We start from the raw sequence: 19,273 nt of genomic DNA, 5'->3' as shown, positions 1-19,273 counted from the left end.
ACTCACTGAGGATTTCATATTCTCTCACTGTGGCCTGTTGGGAGTCGGGACCAATGTGTCCTTCCATTTGTCATGCAAGTCCACATGCATTATTTAGGGATTTTCCAGTTTCTGTACAACTTAAGTGCCAAATAAAAGTCAGCAGCGGGCTTTCACTACTTCTGGTTGCACATAAACTAATCAGAGTAATTGAGTGGACTTCATTAGGTGCAACTCTACAGTCAAGTGAAATGAAATTTTTTGCCTGTGCAGCTGTGTTATTTTAACCATAAGTTTATTATTGTGGTTCTCATTGTAGTGGTTAGAACTACTCTGCATTATCTTAGAATTGTGCCTCAAATTTATACCTGCATTTGAATCTTGTCTGTGTTGACCATTTTCTGGCACCTGCCAACTGCTATTTTATGAAGCAACTGTCCAAATGTATTGCTTATAATTGCTTACAGAGTTTGCCACATTTTGGGTTTAAATTAGGGTGACCATATTTTGATTTGGACACTAGGGCCGATCTCGAGATACTTTAATGATTATCAGTTCACAAAAAGATGCCATACATTGGAACTATTTTAAAGTATGCCTTCTCTGTATGGGTAGAAAATAAAACAAAAAACATGACTCTAACAAAATGAATGAATAATGACAATAATGACTTAAGTTTACCTTTTTCCCCCCAAGATCTACTTTCAAGCAGCCAGCATGCTGTGAACAACTTTTATTTTTTTATTATTTTTTATTTTTTTGGGGGGGGGGGGGGTGAATCGAACCCCCGACCATGCCTCTAGAATGGGAGCTCAGAGTGCTACCAGTGAGCCAAAATTCTGGGCACAGTTCAGCACCTCATTTGAACACTCATGAAGTGAGTTTGGCAAATGTCGAAAACTGACCAACTGTTTTCTTGGAGAAAAAAAAAAACAGGATGTAAAAAATAACCGGGCAAAGAAAGACATTTGGCAACCTTAGTTTATATTAATCATGACAATAAACCTTTCAATTCCTAGCACCAAACATGCACAGCTGTGACTTTTCTATTGGAACTCATTGCCTTAATTCACTATGGTAATTATCTCTATGTTTGCAAATTTGGACACACTTTAGGTAAAAATCATCCTTGATTTTGAAAAACAAATTATAAAGCAGATTTTTTTTTTTTTTTACGTCTATAGTGTAATTCTTCAGTGAATACCTTTCTAAGTGTCAATAAAAAGGGAGCATTATAACTTCTTTTTAAAGGCTGATTTTTTTGTGTGCTTCACCTGACCACACCTTAATTCGGACCCATAGATGATTGCAGTGGACGTGACATATTTGCGTGTCTCAACCAATAAAAACGCATAATTTGGATGATGTCAACGCTTCTGGTTCATGATTGGATCCTAGCCAACCAATCACAATTGCAAGTTGATTTGCAATGACGTTCATGCTAAAAACACGTTACAGCCAAATTATCCTGGCATCCACTATAACAAATAAAACCACGAGACAACCCCAGAATTCTTATTTGGGAAAAGAGTCCAAATCAGTAAAAAAAAAAGCCCAGCAGAAAAAATATGCGGGTCTGAAGGGGTTAATTGCATGAATAAAAGGTACTTACACATACAGTACAGTACATATGCAGTTCCAGTAAGCAAAGGGTTAACAACGTGACTAATATGAGGTAGTCCAAATATGTGAGGTCCAGCAGGGCTGTAAAGAAACTCTGACACATTGAACTCCACCCTCCTTCCTTTTCCTGTTTAGAGACCTTCTCTGGATAATCTATGTTGTCGTCACACAATGCTGGGCTCAGGATGTTCCCCATAAAAGTGACATTTAGCCCAGATAAACACATGTCACACTTTGTGCACGCGTGAAAAATAAAATGCACGCATAACACGCCTCACTTATGAATCGGGGTTGATTTCGAGTCACCACAACGTCCAGATTACTCATTCTGTTGTCTATTATCAGGAACAATAAGCATTGGGCATTCCTGTTTCATTACCATCTCAAATTCAGCAGATCTTTTTTTAAGAGTCACAACCCAATCATCATTAAGTCTCGCAGTTGTGCAGGAAATAACTCATTGAGGCGACCAACGGCCACACAAGCACAAAACACCGACTCTGGAAGGTGCGGGAAACACCTTGATGGAATCCTCACACCACCTGTCTTCGATCCCTCGTCCGCACCACTCATGTCTTTTGGCTTCCTGCCGCACAGCACAATGGGCTCTTCCCCCGATCGTTATGGCTCACTTTCTGTATCACCGGCAATATTTGGCCAGGCGTTACATGCGCCATTTTCCCTCACTTTATCGCAGGCAGACATCTTCCTCTGAACACAGACACATAAAACAATCGCGCTCAGGAGGTCGCTCACGTGCCAGAGGTGACCCCCTTTCATATCACACGCCATAAGCTCACATCAAAAAGTGATTTATAATGGCACAGTGAGATCAATGTAAAAAAAGAAAAGAAAAAGAAGCTAGGCTAAGGTTAGCTTTGCAGTCTGTGCACTTTGATGTTTTGTTTGTTAAAGCCCAGTTGAATACAATAACATTTTTGGGGACAACACAAATGTGGTAAACCTCAACGATTTCATTTTTTTTCTCTCATTAGTCCTGCTTTTTGTTACTGTTGAAGATTGTTGTGCTTCGATCATGCTTGTCTGACCACATCGGCTGACCACGCCACGTAACTTTAGCGTGGTGACTTACGGACCGGTTAAAGTTTTCACGTTTTACTCTGCATTCAAGCACAACATCGATCCCACAACAATCAATTAGTGACAAGTTAACCGCTAAAGCAGATGCCGCTGCTTGGCTGCCAGGTACAGTAGGAAATCTGTAGCACGAATCGCTTCTTCCTCCGACACAGATCCCATTCCAAAAACATCCGCTGCCTGAAGCGCGCCGACCCGCCCACTCATTCCAACTCGCTCCAACACATCTTGAAATATCTTCTCAAACGCACGTGATTCAAAGGCTCCGATTCGATACATCCTGTTAGCATTTATCGTCTCAAGAGTTTTCCTTCCTCCTACTGATGAGGGAGGTTCTAAGTGTGTACGTATTGGCAAGTATGTTTATGCTCTCGTTAGCCCGCTGGTTCAGCTTAGCTTTCTTAAGTGGTCAGATCTACATCCCTTACGCCTTAGAAACAGTGTTACATTTCCACATGTTGAGTTATTGCACATGCGTGTCAATATTTTTCCATTTTTAAAACATCAATAATTACACAACAACATTACAATGTATACAAAAAATAGTGTACATTTTTTCAAGTGGTTGTACCAGGTATTTTGAATTGGGTTTTGTCTATCCATCTATCTATCTATCTATCTATCTATCTATCTATCTATCTATCTATCTATCTATCTATCTATCTATCTATCTATCTATCTATCTATCTATCTATCTATCTATCTATCTTTATGAGGGTGTCCCCCAGGGGTCAATGCTGGGTCCCCTGATGTTTAAATTGGATATAAATGACATACATGCATCTTACAATTATTAATGAAATAATTGCTTATCCACAGTCTCCATCTATCTATCTATCTATCTATCTATCTATCTATCTATCTATCTATCTATCTATCTATCTATCTATCTATCTATCTATCTATCTATCCATCCATCCATCCATCCATCCATCCATCCATTTCTGTTGTGAATGATCTTTTCCCTGTTTGTTTGCACTGCAGGAGGTTTGCAAGTGCAGCGTGAAAAAGGGCCGATCAATCTTAAACGGAAAACATCTCGAGCGGGTTATTCCCCATAGAGAAGAGGGGGATCCCCGATATAAAACATCGCATGGAGGATGGATGGTGGGAAAAAGTTGTTACGCAGAGTTGGGGATCTGCTTGAGTGATCCAGCAACCTCCCGCGGGTGAGGTTCAGATATGAAGATTGAACAGAAACATATGTTGCGATGTGTAGCCGAGATGGGAAATGTCGCAAAGAGATGCGCTATTAGTTGCACATTTCCTGCTGATTGTTGTGTTTGAGAACAAAGTTTCTCGTTAATCTCCTTTCAGCAACTATTTCAATGTGTGCAGGTACAAAGGTGAATGTGACTTTTAAGTTTTGCTCATTGTAACTATTTCTTTCTTCTATTTGGCAAATCAGTTGGCACAAGATTCAGCATGACCTAAATTGACACTAACAACAATGAAGTACCCTAGTGAGAAAACAATTCTGAGCAAAAGTACAGACATCTGGATAATGCTTTATTTGAACTGCGGCTTTTTTTTACAGACTGCTGGAATCAAGTGGGACAACCAGATGGTTTCTTTTCAATAATTGTAGTAGCCCATTTGTTATTTCATATGAATGACAATAACATTAACATCACAGCGTTTCACTCCGATATTGCGAAGTTTGGATGAGTCACTCTTTTTCTGAGTCAGTCTTTTAACACACAAAAAAATCAAAACAAGTTGGAAAGTAAATAGAAAAGTAGTAGTACACTCACAATGATCTTACTTCCTGACTTACCTTTATTTAATAACCCATTTAATGGTTAATTTGCCTAAAAACAGGACCCAGTCTTAAAATGAGCCAACTGTTCCTGCTACTTGGAGCAGAGCAGCACAATACAAACGACCTGTGCTGTGTCACATGCTTTTAAAAACATATCTGATGAAAACTCAAGACAACAGGCGTCTTTTTCACATGAAAATAAGCCTTCAGCTGAGAGATTTGTTTCATATGACATTGAAAATGTTCAACACTGCCAAGAAAGCAAATCGAAAACACATCTACTGCACATCCAACTGCCAAAAATGATTCAGTAAAGCAGTAAATGCAAAGGTTACCATCCTGTCGGTAAAATGTGGAAAAACTGGGGCTAGGTCAGACATCAGCTGTGATTTAGGGCCGGAAGCACTTTGGTGGAAACCAAGATAAGATGATAAGGCTACAATTGGAGATATTATTCATCAGTCATCACAGATTCATAATGTGAAGTTTGTGACCAATTAAGGTTTCATTCATATCATAAAGCAGGAGAACCCCCCCACCCCCCACCCCCCCAACCTGGGGACGTGTATGTGCCGCTACAAAACCTATACATATATTTTTTATTATATTATATGGAGCTAGCTGTGTATCTTTAATCCTGCGTCTATTTTTGAGGGTGTGGTTCAAAATAGCAATTGAGTGTTCTTATATATCATAATCCAGATCAATTTTTTTACCACAAAATGTTCCCAAATCGTTGGAACAATGACAAGGTAATTGTTGTGCTGGCATCATGTGATCAAACCAGAGTCAACTCCAGTAATTCACCGTGGATACGGACTGAGCCCTTCAGCGAAAACGGGAAAAAAAAGAAGAAAGAAAAAAACAGGAGTAATTGACATCTCGCTAACCACCAACCATAAATGCTTAAAATTGCCTATAGATGAGACTTCCTTGACATCAAATACTGCTTTGCGAACACATTCATTAAAAAAAAAAAAATTCTACGGGGTTGGGTGGGGTGGTATCCGGTGCTGCTCCACTGTCAATTACAACTTGGAAAACACTGTACTGATTCACAACCAACCGTATATGGCAGCAGTTTGTGAGTCCAGTGGGAGAATCGGCTGTATTTTGTGCAACTTAATATTGTTGATTATAAAAGTTATAAACTATTTTGTAATAATCCCACCATCGAGGTAAAATGAATTCTTATAACATTAGAATTGTATTCTTTTTAAATATTTCTTCCATCAAATTTCCTCCTGTTTTTCCAAATATGAAAAAATATCTCCATTTCATTTTTCCTTCACAGTTTCCTTTGTTTTATAAATTATTTATTTTCTGCACAATAGTTGTGTAATATTACTTTTTCATTCTTGCTTTCCATCATCTTATTACAACTTTATTCTATAAATGATGTTTTCCCTTCTTATAATATTGCAAAATTATTCCCCTCCCCAGAATATTCTACACTTTTCCTGATAATATTATTTATTCAAGTGATTTTTCCCCCTGATAATATTCTGGCTTCATTATGCTAAACAAATACTTGTGTTTTCTTTCATATTATCTATTTTTTTCACGTAACATTGCAACTGTATTCTGGTTAATTATAAATTACAAGAAAATCATAATTCTCTCTTGATTTTTTATTTATTTATAATAAAAAAATATATATATTTTCAACCCTGTATTAAACTTTACTATTGCCAAATAGACTCTTTCTATGAGTTGTTTCTACAGTTATCATTTGCACAACACCAAAGGTATGCCAAGGCCAAACCCCTCTTTTCAGTGAGATCCTCCCCACGCGTGACACTCCCACTCTATGTGCACACTACACACATTCTACACGTTTCCCCACCACTAACCACACGCACAAACTCACTGTAAAAACAAAACAAAAAACACAGTTACATTTTAACACAGACTTTTTCATATCACGTATTAACTCGACACTCGTGATACCCACAGCAAATCAACAACACGTGGTGTAAATGTAAACACTTACCGCGTGCGCTCCGTGGACGAGGACAACAACGCAGGCGCACAGCAGCAGCAACCTGTAAAATGATTTGATGATGATGATGATGATGAGGATGGAATCTGATTAAGGCTCGTTAAAGTGACGTTTGTGCACACGCTCACCTGAGATGCGTCACGTGTCTGTTGTGATGACCTTGCATAGTTCCGAAAAACAGCCCCACGCCACGCAGCGCTTAAAACATGACTATATCCCACCTTGGACACAGCAAAAGTGAATTAAAATCTGCTATACTCACAGGTGTTGCATATCAACTTTTACAGTGTTACGCTGGGTTCATTAACAGAATGTACTAACTCGTACTCACCCGAGTTTTGCGCGTGCGTGCGACGTTCCGCAGCAAAAACTTTCTGGAATATTCCCCCCTAAAACCAACCAAAGTGTCCTCTTCTCCTTACACCGACACGTCCAAAGTGTTCGCGCTGATCGTGTTCGTTCAAATGATGGGCGAGGGTGGTCGTTGTAGTGGGTGGAGAGGGGTTTGGTTTTTTTGGGCTGGGGAGGTGTGGTGTGGTGCAAACCCCCCAAACTAAACCCACTCGACTTGATCAGAACTTCATATCGCTTCTGGACACAACATGCTGGCCAACGTGCAGAGTGCGCTCCGCCGCTGAGTGAGTGGAACCAGAGGCCGACTCGCAGGTGCTTGTTTGCGGACACACGAAGTCGATGCGCACCGCAGGAGAGATGCTGCTCCCCGCCGCCGCTTTCTTGCTCCTGCTGGCTATCTCGTCAAGCGTGGACCAAGCCACGGCTGAGGTTAGTCTTCATCTTTCTAACACGTGTTTTTGAATCCCAAAAAAAGTGAGTCGAAATGTGCGATTTTATGCAATTTATGTGGTGGATTTCTGCTTTTATGGATTGCAGCGTGCTGCCACTTAACGGCTTGAATTCAATTACATACATACGCAGAGTTCACGTCATCAGCCTATTCGCTGTACTGTACTTGTATTCCTGCTGTCATGCAACTCTGAACTCCCACTCACTGCCCCTCCTAATCTTCCCTCCTGGGGGTGGTGTGTGTGTGTGTGTGGGGGGGGGGGGGGGTGCAGGGAGGGTCTCTGTGTATGTGCTTGGAGCATACAATGTTTTATCAAACCAAACTTTCACTTGTAGCTCATCATTGAGCATTACTCATTGAGCATTCGACAAGTTGATCGATCAATTTTTTAATGAAAATGTACTAAATTTCAAGTATCAATAAAGCCACACAATATTGATACACTTTTCCCATCCCTTATAAACACACCAGAGACAGATTTTTTTGTTTTGTTTGTTTGTTTTGGGACATGCATTTCAATATTCATATTCTATTGACGGATGACCTGCATTTTGAATTGCACCCATAAAAGAACTCACCAAACTTTACAACTGTGATAAAAAAATTAAAAACAGCGAGAATGAGAAAATTACTTTTCCTTATGACCCAAACTTAGAAAATGTATCCTTTATTGGCATAATGTTGACATATTGTATACTGTAGATTAACTAATGATGAAAGAACACAAATTATACGATTTTACTACAAATCTTTAACAAAGAAAAGCTGTGCCTGCCTGATAATCAATAAAATAGTATTTTAGTCCTATACCTTATGAAATTAAACCATTTTGGGGAATCCCTGGTATACCACAACAAACAGATCAACAAAATAGCAAGTTTTTTTTTTCCTGGCTTGCCCAGCCGAGTTCATTTGGTGCAATCACGACTGCCCAACAGGTCAATGAAAACAAATGGCTTCTGTCAGTCATGCCCGTTAGACTTTCAAAAAACAAGAAGTCAGAAAGAGGCATATTAAAAATGCTAAACTCCATTATGAGGATCACTATAAGATTATGTTATAAATTTAAATTAATAAGTTAATTGAATCATTGATGTGTATAAGGCATCAAATCTGTTTTAGTAAGAAAGAAAAAGTATTATGAGCATGCCATGTCACCATTTTAGAATAAAAAGCAAATAAGTAAACACAAATAAAATACTAAGGTGATCTGACATGCAAGGCATGACAATATGATTCAAGACGATGAATCCTAAAAGTGCGGGAAATCAATGACTACTGTGAACATACAGTAGAGCTTGACTGGAATGTACAATCAATCGACTCCACGTACTGTTTATTATATTCCAAATCCATATTACCACCAAGCGATAATGTTCATTTACGGTAAGCTTGCCATTGGTAACCTTTGGAGGTAAATTTGTCAATGGTGATCTGGCTTGTGTTGTATGCTTCCCTTGACAAATTCATATCAAACAGGGTGTGTTTATGCTGGGTTTCATTCCATAACAGAAGGGAGACAAGAAAAAGCTTCAGTATAAGTGTACATTTATACTATTGGAACAGTGAGGCCCATTCATTTATGTTCACTGTAACAGTGTCATTCCCCTCAACGTCAAGATTTCTTTATCAGTACTTTTGGTATCTGAAAGTGAGCGAAGCTTGTCCGATCAGTTGAGGTGCTTCAACCCCTTTCACACTGCCCGTCATACCTGACTTTTCACTACTTTGTGAAAGGCATCAACAAGGAACTGTTTTTGAACTGTTGGATTTGTTCGGTGCCTTTTCTCGGGGGTAGCCTGGCAGGAAGCAAATTTCCTTCAGTTCTTCATAGTCTGCTGGTCCATAATTTTTTGGCAAGCTTTGGGCCCTAAAACATTTTACCCTCTGGCTCCCGTGAGAGTCCCCTACATCCAACTCCTAATGATCTTGTGACGTGATCCTGTTAGCTTGGCTTTTAATGGCAAAACAATATGAAGAGAGTCGTTTGGTGGTTTGAATTCATGTAGGATGAAACCCAGCCAAGTGGAGATGTCTGCTGAAAATCTTACGTACCAGCAGAGTTGGTGAAGTTTCCAGCACATTCTTTCACCCACACGGATGCAGCAGAAGCGCAGGTGAGGGGGAGGAGATGTCAGACGACCATCTCACGTCAAGACGATGAAGAACAGACTGCGGCACCAGAGGAAGTGACACCTCATAAGGGAGTCTGGCGTTATCGCACGAGGCTTTCCCCCAGTCATGTTTCAAGTTCTTCTCATTAATCTCAGATGAGCTAATTTGCAGTTTTAAATGAAGTAGCAAAGGCGGCTTATCCACTTTCTAAGAGTGATACACAACATCTGGACTGATTAAACTTTGGAGAACACGAGGGACGAGGGGGTTTACGTTTGGCGGAACATCTTGTGGCTGATCCGATGACACCAATGAAACAAACAGGACTCTTCGGAATATTGGCTTGATTGTTGGGAGTAACTCCGAGCGAGGGGTGACACACAAAGACGCCCGTAGTGACGCATATTTAAAATCAAACATTTACACAAGCTTGCATACATTTAACTTTTCACCGATTATTCGTGCTTTGTGTGGCCTTCCATAGAACACAACCTCTTGTTTGGTCTGTGTCACAATCGCTGGTATTGAACCAAGGCCCTGAATGAATATACAGTATATAAACATCTTGTGATGCCGCAACCTTGAACCTCGCTAGCAGAGATTGAGCCGACTGACTTTCGGAAAGGCAATCATGCAAGATAATGGAAGTTGTCCTTTCTTTAACCTTCTGCCCGGTTCTAACTGGTTGCTAGCAGGATCTTGGCTCTTATTTTCTTCGTTTGTGAAACCTGATCCTGAATGAATTTCACCACCAGAATAGTTCCTCTCCCTTGGTGGTCACTTAACGTGGCCACAATGAGTCCAGTCCTTGAGGAGAAAGAGGAGGAGGATTCCAGTTTAGGCGATTAGCAGATTCCTGCAGGGAGTTTGTGTGTGGGATGAGTTGGAAGTTTATCCAGTAGCTCGCTGGTGGGAAACGTAAGCCTCAACTTCTGGTTTGGACCGGGAAGTTCCGACATTTACTAATCCTCCCGCAACCTGCGGAATGCGTGGTCAAGATGGTCAAATCCGTGAGACCCGCAGCTTGGTGGGCCAACGTTGGCAGAGGCTTGTAGTTTGGGTTAGCACCTCATCCTCAGGATGAAGGAAACAAGCCCTCCGCTCCCACTGAGACGACAGCTGGCCTTCTCACTGTGACAGGCCACCAGCCAAGCACTGCAACCTGGGAAGGCGCAACCTTCCTGACCCTCTGTTGTAAAAATGCCTACATTTGGAAGAGTTGCGATTGTGTGGCTTGGCTTTGTATTTTGACAGGCGCTCGTTGGCGACAAAGATAAGTCTCCTCTGACCCTTATGCTCAAGCAGTGTGGCAGGTATGGCCCCATTTTTCGGCTACAGTCTGTCTGTGTGCTCTTGTCAGGGTTTAGTGAGGATTAAATAGCATGATGAAGTCCTGTTTCGAATTGCCTCTGTCTTAGAATAAAGGTTTTTCCCATTGAAACTCATCACAAACAGCAACTTAGCTGTGATCACTGTACATTGTACGTTAAATTATTTAAAATGTTTAAACAGAAATATCTATAATGTTTTTCTTGGCTTCTAACAATGGGCAAAAAGCGAATTAATCTCCACGCATTTTAAGGAAGTGTTCCTTTAGTTTTGCTAGCTAGCTAGACGTGGGGACTGGAATTGCTCGCATCACTCAACTGAAATGTATATTTATAAAGCACTTTAAAACAACCACCATTGTTTTCTTAAGATGGAACCCAAAAAGCAGCAGATACAATGAAAACAGCAGGAGCCCCAGAATCGAACCCTGTGGAACGCCATACATTCCGTTATACAGTAGATTTTAATTCTATGGTCCATTCCGGTCCTTAAACCTGTGACCCTCTGGCTCCTCATCCGCAACTCCACAGCCAAATTTTTATGGATCGGGCTACTGCCGCCAAAGGCTTCCCTGTGGTCCAAGCGCTTCGCTGAGAATTGTCACAGCTGTGTTCTACTTTTCACACACAAAACTCCTCTCTGATCCAAGGCTAATATTTCTTGCACATTATCTCTCTCAATTGTTACACTCCGGATCGGTGGCTTTCCTGAAGTTACACTGTTTTTATGGTCACCGGGTAAACTGAGACGTCAGAACGCTGACAGCAGTTCAGATGCTTTCTCACACATAGATGGAAGCTGATGGAGATGGAAAAGATAGGCGACAATGCGTTGAGACGCAAAATTGATGGAACGCAATAACACCCCTGTAGCAAATCACCTACACAGTTCTTGACCTGCGCGTCCATTTGTTGTAACAAACGGATGATAATAAAGATGACGGATTTACGACATGCTGCATTTTTGCACAAAGAGCGAAGTTTTGGCCGCAGCCCATTTCAGCTGTTCCCGGCAAACTTCCATCACCGTGACAGGTGCAAGATAAAAAAAAAAAAAAAAGAAGGTCTACTCAAGTTTTCCACAGCAAACGTTTTGTAATGTTCTTGAATTTGCAGTTCCAGTACATTCTATGACTAGCCACATTATTTATCACTATTTTTTCACACCCACTAGCTATAATATTAGCATAATAGACTCTAGCGCTCAGTATTAAGTTGCTGCTTAATTGGCTAAAAATGGAAACAAATGTGAGGACAGCATACCACAACCACTAGATAAACCTATTGTTACACTAATATCTCTCTGAAAGTGTCAATTGTGGCGCATGTCTCACCCAGTCAGAAAGCCACTCACACACAAAGACAGTAAAAAAAAATCTGGTTGCTTAACTATAAGATTGATATGAACCATAACATTGATTTTCTACGCTCATGCAATGAAGGCATGGTTTGAGTGTGTATGGTTTGAAGAGGACAAATCAGCTGTGTGTATATATAGCTCATTGTGTGATTGTAATGTATAGAATAGATCGACGTAAACACAGAACAGTTTGGTTCACTTAAGTATTTGATGCATTGTTTTGTTTTTTTACGCTCATTGGTTTGCTCATTAGTTAGCCGGATTTAGCAAAAAAAAACAAAAAAAACAATTAATTTCCATTAAACTAACATATGGGTAGACAAGCAAAAACATGTTTTCACTTTTTTCCTTAGCTTTCCCCCCCTTGAGCCTGAAACTATTTTAGTTTACGACGTCTACACAATTTTAATGGTAATACAGGATGTCCTGGGTTCACGGAGGAGTTTTGTTTTTACTGTGGCGACCTAACTCAATTGCGTATGCTCTGTACGTTATCAATACAAAGTCATAATTTCAGTAAAAAATAGTATGACAAATACTTTTGGCTAAAAAAAAAAAAAGCAATCAAATGGAGAACGATGGAAAGGAATTTGCAAAGACAGTTAATATGGAGAAAATATGGCAGTGATATTACCAAGAACTGTAGGCCCATCGAAAATTGATGAAAAAATGAGAATGCGAGAATGAGTTTCTGGCAAGTATTGATTTGTACATGTGACAACAATCTCCTTTCCCCCCTCAAATTACTAGTCTATGTTGTAGTGTGGTAAAAAAAGAAGCTTTATTTAAAAAAAAAAATAATTAATAAACACGTCCTTGAAATCTCTAATATTGGCTAATGCAAGTTAACACTCAATATTTTGTGCACCACCCTAAACTGTATCTGTCCTTTTATATACTGTTTTACAATGTCAGGGACGGGTGCTAGCAACGGCTGAGCTACGGCGCGTTGTATCTTTGTAAGTGGGATGTGCAGATAGTTGAAAACGTATGACCAAAACGGACAAGACACGCATCATGTTCCCATCCTTGCCCCTCCAAGCCATAGTCCAAGTCTGTTATGACCATCATTCCTCCACTCATGGATTGATGGCAAAGCCAGAGTCAACTCTGACTCTACTTCCCAAAATCCAAGAATGCACGTGCTTCATTCACTTTGAACCTTTCAGGAAGAGCAGATGCTTTTTCCACCTGTCATTGCTGCAGGCTCCCGACAACCCCAACCCTCTACGGCGCTGTTTTTCCTTCGAAAGCTTAATCGGACCACTTCCGCGCAGGAAATGAGTCGGGAAGGTCACATGACACGGCTCACGTGAGGAGATCCGCCTGTTTGGTCTATGAAGTGATCTGACAACACGTGTTGCGATGAAACGAGCGTGTCAGACAATTTGCAGGTTCAAACGGTGACATGACGTCACAGTGACACAGATGATAAGTGATACGGAAGGGAAATAACAATAGAGAGTTGTTTCGGGCTGTAGATGGTTATCATCACAAGTGTTTTGGAGAGGATCTTGGGATAAGAAGGCTCCTTTGAAACAACTTCCTGCTGGTTTCCTGTTTTCTCACTGTTTTTAGTTTAATGTGCAACATTTACAGGTGCTTATAAAAGATGTGGTTAACTTAGAGTTGACACCCGTCCAGTTTTTCCCAGAATTGTTCTCTTTTTTCACCAGCTGTAAAAAAATATAATATAAATAAAAATCTCTCCCAGGACACGATTTGTCGCGTTTTTCAGCAAGAATGCCAAAGGCGAATTTGATTTTATTAATTCTGTAGTCTAAAAATGTCTCCTGCGCTATCGTGGAACGCTTTTTACCAAGCGTGCCACCGGCGGCACATTTCCGTAGGTGCACTTTGGATTACCATAACTCTGGCACCATTTGAGCTATCTGAAAAACTGCAACTGTGTCTGAAAACTAAGCCCTTGAGCTTTACAGAAAAAGTACTGTCATTACGGTAATTTCAGTCCTCCTCTAACGGAAGCCCGGGAAGTCGGTGAGTCACGACGAAAGAGTGTAGAGAAGAACAGCGGGATTTTCATACATTTTTCCATCAATTTGAACAAAAAAAACAAGAAGGCAACCTATGTACTGTATATCGACACTTGTATCACATGGTGGCTTTTTATAGAACCGTACGTACGTAATTGTGGGTGAGGTTTTTCTAGAATAGTACAATACACGTTGCCACGTTGTGTTTGTACCTTATTGTTTTTTAGAGTGTGTGACTAGCTGAATAATGAACTTTACACTAAGTTCAGACATACATTGCATTACAGTCTCTCTGTCTGGAAAAAAGATTCTCAACTTTTATATACATTTGAACAAAAAGCGGCACGTCCCAAATTATTCGTACCTTTGTCCTCAAAAATCAATAGAAAAGCCTTTATTGGCTATTACAGCAAATAAAACACATCCTATATTTGCTGATCAGCTTTTTGCATGACTCGGCTGATATTTTTGCCCATTCATCTTTAGCAATAAAGCTCTTCTTGTCATCACCCTGATCTTTTGTTCCCTCAACAGATTTTCAACTGAATTGAAGTCTGGACTGTCTGGGCCACTGTAAAAAATATTTTCGTCCGCAAACATTTTCTTAACCATTTTTGCTGTGTGTTTGGGGATTTCGTCATGCTAAAATGTCCACATATTCAAAATTTGCAGGGGGTATGAATAATTTCAAGCCTGACTGTTAAGTGGCCGATCTTGGTCAGGTGCCCCTTTTTTTCTCTCACAAATCCAAGGTGGCAACCCTAGGTTAACAACATGCACCTGCCACAAAATATTGTCTAACAAAGTTAAAAGAACTACAAATATCTTCTTTAAAAAGACATGTAAAAAAGCAAGTAACCCTCTAATGTTACTGAAAAGCTGAACAAAGGAAAGACTCCACCTTTTGATAATGAGCTATAATGCATATAGCGGCGAGAGCTAGTTGGCATGTAGCTAGCGACTATATGCTAATGTTCTAGCTGTCCACTTTTGTTTTTATTTTTACTTCACTTTGCTCACTCATCACTTGCTCTGTTAGCTACTAAAAGTGATGTTCATTGTTAATTCATCCATTTCATCAAGAACATATTTATGTCTGAAATGTATTTAATTATTTCGTATGGGCAAAATTCCTTCAGTTTTCATTTGTTTTTAGTCAGACTTTTTTTTTTAGAACCGATGAATCACGAAAAGTTCCAGTTGTAGACTAGTGAGAATATTCTAGAAGTGGCGCAGACTGGTTTGCCGTCCTCATGCGTTCCAGATAGCAGAACCCTCCTGAGGAGGCGACCCAACCCCTTCTTGTCTTTGTGAGCATAAAAGGCAAAGGAAGAGGCCTTCCTCTTTGGAGAAAGAATGGCTTCCTCCAGCCGACATCCTGTGTCACACTGCTGCACATTCACCAGCGTTCTTCAAGTGAACAGGGCCTTTTTCTCACAGGGAACAAGTGCTTTGACAAAGTTAGACGCTCGCTCTCACACCCACCACATTCATGACTATTCTATGACATCACAACACATTGTCTCTCTTGTACTGCAGACTGCACATAGCGTATGCATCAGTCCATGGACACGTCTTTGGCTAAGAAATAAATCGCCAACTCAGATTCCATGAAGAAGTATGAGAGCCATGTGAATATTCCCAGGGAAAAAAATGTTTTCTTTTTAATAGTAAAAGTCAAGAATCATGAAAAAAGTTCAAATTTTATGAGATTATGGGCATTTTATGAGAAGAAAGATGATAGGTTACCGGTACGATTTTCGTAGACATACACACACGTCCGCTCGGCGTAAAAACTGGCGCATCTTCATTATCGTGACAGGGCAAGTCTAGTTTACCATGTTTGGAAATTTGGCAGATCGCGACAAAGTAGATTAGAATGTAACTTTGTAGACCGAGCCTCTTCTACGCTGAATTTGAAGGGAAAATAGGGGAGCTGCATCCACTAGATGACAAACAAGTCAGCTATGTTGACAGTGGTCAATCAGCCTACCATGCATGTTTTTGGAATGTGGGAGGAAACCAGAGCACCCCAGAGTAAACCCACGCAGGTATGGTGAGAACTCCACACAGGAAGGCCAGAGCCAGAATCGTACCCTGCACCTCAGAAATGTGAGACGGACGTCCTAATCAGTGCCTCACTGTGGCGCTCCATAACAAAGCAGTCATTTTTAAAAAGGATGAAAATGTAATTTTACAAGGGTAAAAGTGTCGTATTACAAGAAAGGGACCAATGTCATAATAATAATAATAATAATAACAATGATTTTATGAGAAATGTAACAAATTTTGAGAAATCGTAATTTTCTGACAATATAGTCAAAATATGAGAAAAAATAATTTGTAGTATTAGCAGAAAACAGTGTTTTTTATGATAATAAATAGCATGAGAAAGAATTGACAAAAATTAGATGTGACTTATGATTAAAAGTATTCATTTTTAATGTGAATAAAATAAATAAATTAATTAAATTAATTAATGAATAAATAAAAAAAATGAATATTTTTTATTTTAGAAGAATAAAGATATAATATTAAGAGAAAAAGTTTTTTTGTAGAATAAAGTGGAAATCTGAGGGGAAAAAAACGCTAATGTAATTTTACAAGAATACGTTTAAACATACAGCACTATGAGAAAAACTCGATATATTAGAAAAAAAATTCAGGAGACCCCCAAAATGGCGTTTTTTTCAACCAGTAACATTTCTTCAACAAAGAGAGAAAGCCATTTTCATCACTTTAGATTGGTCAATAAGTCGTAAAAATGACAGCCACACGTGTGGACTGAGCAAAAGTAGATTTGTGAATAAATATAAAATAAAAATAAAAAGGTTCAAGCCCGACGGCAGCAGCATGCATAATGAGGACTGTTGGGGGTTTTGTCAAGTTTAACTTTTAATATACATCAACAGTAGGAAGACTTTCATGTGACTGTAATTTTGTTGTTGTTAGTTCCAAGAAAGAACTACAAAAACTCTTAACTTTATTCCCAGTGATTGTAATATTGGAACTTTTTCTTGCCACATTACAACATTTTTTTTCCGAGAATTCTCCTCTGTAAGATGCAGCAGTGTCCAACTGCGGTCAGATGCTTTTGGGTGGAGCACCAGTGTGTGCGGGTGTGTGTTTGTAGGAGTTCGGGCAGGAAAGCCCCCCCCCCCCACCCCTTCAAGGTGCAATGATTAGAGTCTTTCTTAATGAGTTAACAAAGTAGCTTTTGATGCAGACGTGGCAGCACACAAAGGAAGAGTGTGCTTATCAACATGAGCCTTATATTAAAAGCATGTTCTCTCAACCCTTAAATCCCTTCTAATGACCTCATCGAAGGCGAAAGGTCAACAGGATGAGCCCGGGAGGGTCATGTGACTGGTCAAGATGTGATGCAGATGGAGGAACTGATTAGGAGGGGTCAAAGACCCCCAGTCAAATGGCCGGCTGCATTTTTTTCTTCTTCGGGGACTTTGAAGGGGCCTCAGCTTGGAATTTGGCCAACGTGTCACCGATTGTTGTTTGTTGTCAATTGTAACGTTGTAATGAAGTATTGTACGAAATAAGATGACATACCATCGTTTTTCTCACTCGTCCTCCGCCCCCTCCCCACTTGAGTGGATTGGAGCCAATTCGATGCCTGAGAAATTCCCTAAAACAATTTTCCCATTTGCAGGGTTGGTTTTGCATTGGAGGATTCGGGCGCTGACTCGTGAGGTTCTGCCCAATGTCCCGCTTCGTATAACGGAGCCGCTGACATGTTGAACACGTTACTGACGTCTAAGTGGATGTGTTAGCAGTGATTGCTTTGTAACAGCGTTAGAGACTGTGAGGGTAACATAACAGCATGGACAAATTGTTATTTTCTGCTCCCTGGCTCACTCTACAGTGTTGAAGTGTTCAATTACATTCAAGCCAAGTTTGAGGGTGACACCGTGGCCACCATCAAACCTTTATTTTAGCAACATTTTAACCCTCATGCATTAGCATCAACATTAGCGCTGAGAACATAAAAACACACTGTCAGGGATTTTGAGTCACCATAGCAACGACAGTGATGCTTCTGTCCTCATCTCATCATCCATCAACCGGATTTGGAAAAATTATACGTTAAATGGCACATCAGTGCATGTTTTTATTTAACTGTAAATAACTCATGGACTATTCCATTGGTATCCAAACTACGGCTTGGGGGCCATTTGTGGCCCACCATCAATTTTTCAGCGGCCGGCTAAATACTAAAAATGACATTTGACATGTTCCACAAGACAAGTTTAAAAAAAAAGGTTAGGGTTAGGGTGCCCTATTTATGAACATGAATAATTCTCAGGTAACTTAAAAAAAAAAATTGTTAGCTTACTGCAGTTTGTGCATCACTGTGAAAAAACAACAACAAAAACAAAACGGCAAATTTCCGGCAACTGGGGCGGCAAAAAAATGCACTGAAATAACAGAAACTTATTCTTACTTCTCATAAAAAAACAGTATTTTCCCCCCATAATTAAAATACCGTTTGCAGTTGTAATTTCAACACGATTTTACCTTATTTTCAGGTTGTTTTTAATGTTTACATTTTCACATTTTAAATGACATTAGTACTATTTAATTTCTCAGTAATTAAAAATGCCCCCCCCCCAGTCCCAGAGTTTTAAAGTTGCATTTTACTGTTTTTTTCCTTTAATAACAGACACATTTTTGTGAAATTAAGATGCATTTGTGAACATATTTTAACAACAAATACAGAAATATTGTGTGTTTCACAGTTAGTGATTCCATGTTATTTTACATTCAGTATATTAGATCACAGTCTATTTTTGAAAATTAAAGCATATTTTTAAAATGTAGTAAAAATCTTTCAAAAAATAAAAAATAAACGTCGAAATCCGGTTATTTTATGAATTATTTTTTACAGTGTTGTTTTGGTCTGAATGTGGAAATAAGATTTGGTCACAGTTCAGTGCAGGGGTGGATCTAGTCTAGTGGCATCCAGGGCAGAGGCCACCCCAAAATCTTGAAAATACTCAACTATTTGTCTTATCATTTTTAATAGAAAGTTTTTCAGTACAACTAAAATATATAATTGCTTGTTGGTTGATTTCAATGCGTTTAATAACTTCAATTCAAAAGAATTCCAACGCTTCCGTTTGTCTCTATGTGGCCTTCAAATGAAAACGCTTGCACCTCTGACCTAATGATAGGGAGCAATAAATATTGCCCTG

The 19,273-nt window shown here is 39.6% G+C and overlaps 2 protein-coding genes across 3 annotated transcripts in view; one reads left to right on the top strand and one right to left on the bottom strand.

Annotated features, from left to right (window-relative positions):
• col4a2 (collagen, type IV, alpha 2) overlaps positions 1 to 7,005 on the bottom strand; it is a 50,172-nt gene extending 43,167 nt beyond the window's left edge. For both annotated transcript variants that reach the window (XM_077579189.1, XM_077579190.1), the window contains exons 1-3: positions 6,796 to 7,005; positions 6,593 to 6,685; positions 6,456 to 6,507 (exon numbers count right to left, since the gene is read on the bottom strand). In XM_077579189.1, the coding sequence (XP_077435315.1) occupies positions 6,456 to 6,507; positions 6,593 to 6,630 (90 nt within the window). In that variant the 5' untranslated portion in view covers positions 6,631 to 6,685; positions 6,796 to 7,005. The remainder of the gene's footprint in view (positions 1 to 6,455; positions 6,508 to 6,592; positions 6,686 to 6,795) is intronic.
• The window catches only part of col4a1 (collagen, type IV, alpha 1), a 40,509-nt gene continuing 28,229 nt past the window's right edge, over positions 6,994 to 19,273 (top strand). Inside the window, exon 1 of the mRNA XM_077579191.1 lies at positions 6,994 to 7,247. Within this exon, the coding sequence (XP_077435317.1) occupies positions 7,158 to 7,247 (90 nt within the window). The 5' untranslated portion in view covers positions 6,994 to 7,157. The remainder of the gene's footprint in view (positions 7,248 to 19,273) is intronic.

The sequence above is a fragment of the Vanacampus margaritifer genome, chromosome 11 (genome assembly GCF_051991255.1).
Source record: "Vanacampus margaritifer isolate UIUO_Vmar chromosome 11, RoL_Vmar_1.0, whole genome shotgun sequence".
NCBI lineage: Eukaryota > Metazoa > Chordata > Actinopteri > Syngnathiformes > Syngnathidae > Vanacampus > Vanacampus margaritifer.
Note: the sequence above shows the minus strand (reverse complement) of the source record. Positions and strands in the feature narration are given on the sequence as shown.